Source organism: Mirounga leonina, unplaced genomic scaffold (assembly GCF_011800145.1).
Source record: "Mirounga leonina isolate KUSES-001 unplaced genomic scaffold, KU_Mleo_1.0 Mir_94, whole genome shotgun sequence".
NCBI classification, from domain to species: domain Eukaryota; kingdom Metazoa; phylum Chordata; class Mammalia; order Carnivora; family Phocidae; genus Mirounga; species Mirounga leonina.
Window position 1 is genome coordinate 33,011,327 of NW_023270855.1, and position 6,000 is coordinate 33,017,326.

At 41.6% G+C, this 6,000-nt stretch overlaps 1 protein-coding gene across 6 annotated transcripts in view; it reads left to right on the top strand.

Moving 5' to 3' along the window:
* The window catches only part of CFAP20DC (CFAP20 domain containing), a 261,449-nt gene extending 256,156 nt beyond the window's left edge, over window positions 1–5,293 (top strand). For all 6 annotated transcript variants that reach the window (XM_034997947.1, XM_034997948.1, XM_034997952.1 and 3 more), the window contains one exon: window positions 4,761–5,293. In XM_034997947.1, the coding sequence (XP_034853838.1) occupies window positions 4,761–4,873 (113 nt within the window). In that variant the 3' untranslated portion in view covers window positions 4,874–5,293. The remainder of the gene's footprint in view (window positions 1–4,760) is intronic.
* Window positions 5,294–6,000: the final 707 nt, after the last annotated feature.

A 6,000-nucleotide genomic window follows, 5' to 3' on the forward strand; every position in this document is an offset into this window, starting at 1 on the left:
AATTAAGAATTTATATTAATGGACTTTCAAAAGGTGAACTGAAGGAATTGTTTGCCTGAACTGATCTAACAGAGGGGAGGGCAACTAATATTGCTGCATTTGGTCCGGCTCTGTTGGTTTTTCTTCTATTATTGCTGTTAACCAATTTCAGAGTGGATGAAGCTGGAAGTTTGTAAATAGATTATTATCTGAAAGGCAATTTTATTTCACTGGAAATGACTTTATTATGTGGAGAAGAGTAAAAATGTAATTTGGACCCCTGTCCAGATGCTCTTAGTCTGGTAGCAGAGAATGGTTTTATTTGTTAATTTGTCCTTTTAGAGTTTCTGTAGCCAGTCTTTAAATAGAGCAATTTAGCATTTTGGGGAAAAACAAACTCTGTTCCATCCAAGAATATAATTGAAAATTACCCCATACCCTTGCACAATAATTACCTTTCAAAACATTTCCCATTGCTTGACATCATAGTGGTAATTGCTTAATGATATTATAATTTCATTACATAGGGATTACAATGGCCTAAAATGATGTAAATTGGAGGCTTTGAAAATTAAGTTATAATGAAAACAAAACCTTTTATGCAAGTTTAAAGCACTTACTTCAATGTAAAATTATACATAATGTCACCCAATTTTTATACGAGTGTCATTGTTGGTAGAGTTTTAAAATTCATCCATTTAAAGCTTTAGTACTAAAAACCACAAAACCTGCTTTGGTCCCATGGTTATAATGCATGAGGTTCCAGTTTTATAGTGATATGTATTGGAACGAATGCATTTATATAGCAGTTACTGCTTCAGTTTTTATGCATTATGTAGCAAAACCCCTACTAATGAATTGGCTCCACCTCGATCCCTTTGCAGTTGGGTGATAAAGACCCATGGCCCATTACAACTGTTATTTTCATCTAGAAAGATTCCTGACTGGTCGTAATATGTATTGAGTTTCCTAACTTAACAGTGCCGGCTTAAAATTTTATCTTTTTGGAAAGTACCAGCACCGAGTGCGCTAAGCAGTTATACGGCATGTAACTTACATGCCAGAGGTCAGAATTTCCCCCACTGTGCGGATGGAGTAAAAATGAAGCATCGGATAGCAGACCCCTGAGATAGGTTGACTTGTAATCATTTACCTCTGTGATACATGATTTTAACATTACACCTGATGGAAAAATACATTTTACTTTTTGAAAAATATGTGATTTTTGGTTTAAGAACTCTTTTTACTTAAAGATGAATTCATGATAATGTCCTTTATGACACTAGTTGGGGTCTTTGTATTTCATTCAAATCGGTCCCATGGTGTAATGGTTAGCACTCTGGACTCTGTATTTCATTCAAATCCACTATTTTTTTTTTTTCTCTTGGTAGTGAAAAATCAAACAGGTATAGTTTTGGGATGGGGAATAAGGTATAAGTGGACATAGCCCTTTTGTGTCTAACTCAGGTATCTTCCGTTTGTCATGATGACAATTATATCAACAACATTTATTGAGTATTCACTGTGTGTGTGGAGTATTACAAAGTATCTTACTTAGTTCTCATAGGTACTATCACAGGTAGTATTACTATCCTCACATGAGAAGACTAAGGCTCAGAGTGCTGAATTTTCCCAATGTCCCACAGCTATACGAAGTGGGAGAATGGGATTTGGACCCAGGTCTCTCTGACCACTGTCTCAGTGTCATGGTGCCCGTCTCTGTGAAGCCTTATCTTAGGACTCTAAGCTTTATCAGTGTTTCTGTTCTGAGTGACTAAGCAATTTAGAGTCTGTAGTTCATGATTTATTTCAAGATTGTCATTATCCTTAATAGTAACAGTAACGATCATTTGTTGAACAACTGCTAGGTGCACTGTGCTATGCATATTATCCAGGGTCCAGTTTCATCTTCCACAAAACCCTATGAAACAGGCATTGTTATTCTCATTTGGTAAATAAGGAAATGAGGGTCCAGTGAGGCAAAATAAACCGTAACTGCCTGAAGGTCATTTGGGTAGGCAGCGGCCAAGCTCCTCTCTGTCCTGTCTGCCAGGTCCTAGGGCCCAGGGCTCTCTTGGCCACTCTGCAGTTGCCTCTCCCATCCCCCCTCATTAATCTTTACTAGCTGCTTTTGTTTTGTGTGTGAATGTCACATCCACACCTAGACATGGTACAGATTTAATAGACATCTTCACGTAGCAGGTACACATAAGTTACTTATTGGTTCTGTTCTCTGAAGAAGCCTAAATAAGAAAGGGATGATGGATTGAATATGTGAAGGTAAAGGACATGCACACCCTCCCTTTGAGGTGCAGAAGTGACCTAAAAGGGGGTCATCTTCCATGAGAAACAGTCACTTGAAAAGCATTCCCAACCTCTCCTACTTAAAGGAAGAAGGTGGACCCTGAGGACCACTCTTGAGGTAACAATAGAAAGTAAAGGAAAGGCAGCTTGCTTTCTCTGATTTCCTATTCTTAATTAGAAACTGTGCAGGGTGCTCAGGTCAGCTACCACCATTAACGTGGCCATTAGCAAAGTCCTGTCATACTTCAAGGACATAAGCTACTGCAGCCAAGAGTCACAGAAACTCATCAAAGACACTGCAGGGATCATTGGATCTGGTCCTGCCCTGTGCACAATAAAATCTCACCCAAGTGATTGCCCCAGTCCCTGCTTCACCCTCCCCAGGGTCCACCCCCCCCCATTTCCTGGTCCGCTCTACTGTTTAGAAAATTCTTCCTTGTGCTGAGCCAAAATCTGTCTCCTCATAACTTTCCTTCGTTGATCCTCTTGCTTCCTCCTGGAACCCCACAGAATCTTCTTAACTTCTCTCTCATTTATCACCCTTGATGTACTTGAGGCCAGAAGGGCTGCTGTAACCTCAAGCTTTGTCTTTTCTGGAGCTAATAAGCCTGGATTTTGCCTCTGCCCTCCCACATGGACTCTCTCATCTTTGTGATTTTTGAAGTATGAGAAATGAAATTTCTTTTGTTTCCAAACCTGAGTTTTTCAAATGAAGGACACCTTTACAATTTTTTACCCTCTTCCATGTTTAAATTCCCATAATATAATAGCTCCCAACTGAACGTGTTCCACCACCTTCTTAATGAAAGCAGGGCGCCAATACAGTAGAAAGAACACAGAACTGAGAGTCTGGACACCCAGGTTCCTCCCTGACTCTGCCTCTGACTCAGGAGAGTGACCTCAGGTGAGCCGGTTAACAGACCCTGCTTCCCTCGTCTGTCAAACAGGCACCATAATCCCTGTCGATTTCACAGGAGGGTCAAGCGAGCTACTGCACGTGAAGTGCTTTCTAAACCACCCAGGGCTCCGCCAGTTGAGATGTTAGCCAGCAAGGCAGAGGCACCTAGTCCTCCGGTTAGTTCAACTTTTTAAGGACTGCCGGTGCTGTGTGCTGCCCGTAAGAGAGTCAGCCGCTCTTGTGTTTTGCCCGTCACTGCACACTCCTTGAGAACAGCGCCTGCTTCGTCGACCATCTCATCCCCAGCACCCGACTCAGTGCCTGGTGCAGGGGTGATCATGTTATGGGTCTTTGGAGGGTCAGAGGCATGGCTGTGGTAGAATCTCAACCCCCGACTTTACCATCTTGCCCCCGCCCCCTGGGACTTAACTCGGGTTTGTCACTGTCCTGACACCGTCCATGCACCAGCTCGGTCTGATTTTGGCTGGAAAAGATGGACTCCCACCACTTTCCCGCACTCTAGGCAGTGACACTTATAACCATAGACTTGGCTTTCACAGTCATGTATTCACCCTTTCCAGAAACATTCAGTATTGACTGAGCCTCTGTTACATGTCAGCCCTGCCCCAAGCCCACAGCTGAGCCTTTCTCAAAGTAACCCTGGTGAGCTTACAGCCCCAGAGACTGGGTTTTCTCTGGTCCTTAGTAGCCTGTGCTAAGGAAGAGAGAGGAGTGTTCTCCTAATCACCCCTCCTCCCTGAGCCTGCTCTGATCCTCTCCAGCTCAGGGAGGTCTTACCCTCCTAGCTTCTGGACTCCTATCACATGGTTTTCAGAAGTAGTCACAAGTCACTCGCTTGCTGGTGATGGCACCAAGTGCACAAGTACTTAGCATAGCACTGGGCATGTATAAGGTGCTCAGGGAAGATCTTACGAAAACAGTCTTTTTTTTTTTTTCCAGTCCATGCCATGGGTTGGAAACCAACCAAACCTGCTAATAACTTAGGCAGCAGGAGTTCCTCCAAACCATCTAAACAGTTGTCACAAGAGACAAACATGAAGCCACGTCCATGTTACTAGCAAATGTGACAGACCTTCCTACCATTAATAAAATTACCCATCACCTGGCCGTTTTCTGTATGTGTTCTATGCTTCATGTGTCTTGTGTTCCTAAACAGCATTATCATTTTAATTCAGGCTTACTTGGTAGCACTTTTAGGGTGCATTCATACAGCTCTGGCCCACAACCGAGTCTGGAACTGTCGCCCCCAAGTCTTGAATCCCCCTCATATCCTTGATCCCGTGAGTCCCTTGGCCCTGTCCCTTTCTTCTCTCCCTCCCTGCCTGGCCTCCAAACTCAGCTTTTCTTGTCCTTCAGAGCGAAGCCGGCCCTGTCTTACGCTGTGTGCACAGAGTCCGCACGTCTGCTGTGCTCCTCCATTCTGGCCTTGATATTCCTCCCGCACAAGGAGCATCTCCCAGGAGGGTTAGAGGTGCCTGTCTCCTTGCCCTTCTGCCCCAGCAATCAGCAGTTCCGGGCGGGCAGGCGGCTAACGTGTCTGTGGTTCTCCTCCCCACAGGTGAAGAAGACCCAAGTGTGGAAGAGGACGAGGAGGTGCTGACTCTGCTGTATGACCCATGTCTGAACTGCTACTTTGATCCCCAGACGGGGAAATACTACGAGCTGGTGTGAGGCGTCCCTCCAGGGCCTAAAATAGCCATGCCCAGGGGGAGCAGGCAAGCCAAGCTGACCGTGTTGGCCCCACAGTGCGTGTATGGGGCAGGCCCGCAGTATCCAGAGTAACTGAGAGAAATGAAGTTGTTTTGTAAATAACGTATGATGTTAAGGATACCTACCTTCTCTTTGTAGATGCATGTGATTTTTTTGGCAGTGAAGGAATTAATACAGAGACAAGATTTTAGGACTTTTGAATTGGTTTCTTCTTGGTTAGTTCTCATCCTACATATCATTTTTTATTGCCTATAATCTTACGGAAGCAAATTAAGAGTTATTAATTCAAATGTTTTGCAGTGTTAATCTGTAAATGATGGCTTGATACACAGAAAATGTATTCTTGTTTCAAAGATATCTGGGTACCTTTTATTTTATTACCTATTTGTATTAAAAATAAAGTATAATGGTCAAACGAATACCTTTTAAACTGCCTCCTTGCTTAGTTGCCTTGCTTGCATTCCTTACCAGAATATTCCAAGATAATATTTACCCTTCCTTAGACTCTTAGAAAAGGAAACACTGTGAACTGGTCAGATTTTATTATCCCATTTTTTTAGCACTTGCCCCACTGTTCCATTTCATAAAGGTTCATCCAGAGTTTGCCAAAGATCAAAACATTGTTAATCACTTAAGCTGCTTAGCACTGTGCTGTGCTTTTTTGGTTTTGGGTTTTGCTTTTTTTTATTTTTTTTTATAAAATAAAATATTTTTTTATTTATATTTATTTATATTTTTATATTTATATATATATATATATTTATATATATATATTATTATATATATATATATATATTTATATTTATAAAATAAAAATATTTTTATTTTATAAAAATAAAAAAAAAATATTTTTTTATTATTTTTTTACCAATTATCTCTAAATTCTAATAATTCTTTGGCTTTAATTAAATTAAATAAAATTCTAATAATATGATCCAAATCTAGCTCCATGGATCCAGATTTAAGAAGTCACCCCTTTGAACACCCCACACACCTCACCATTTCTGTGACTAGGCCTGGAGAAACAGAGGAGGCTCACTATAATTCTGCTTGTTGCATCACAAGGAAAAAATCATGCACTTCCTGAG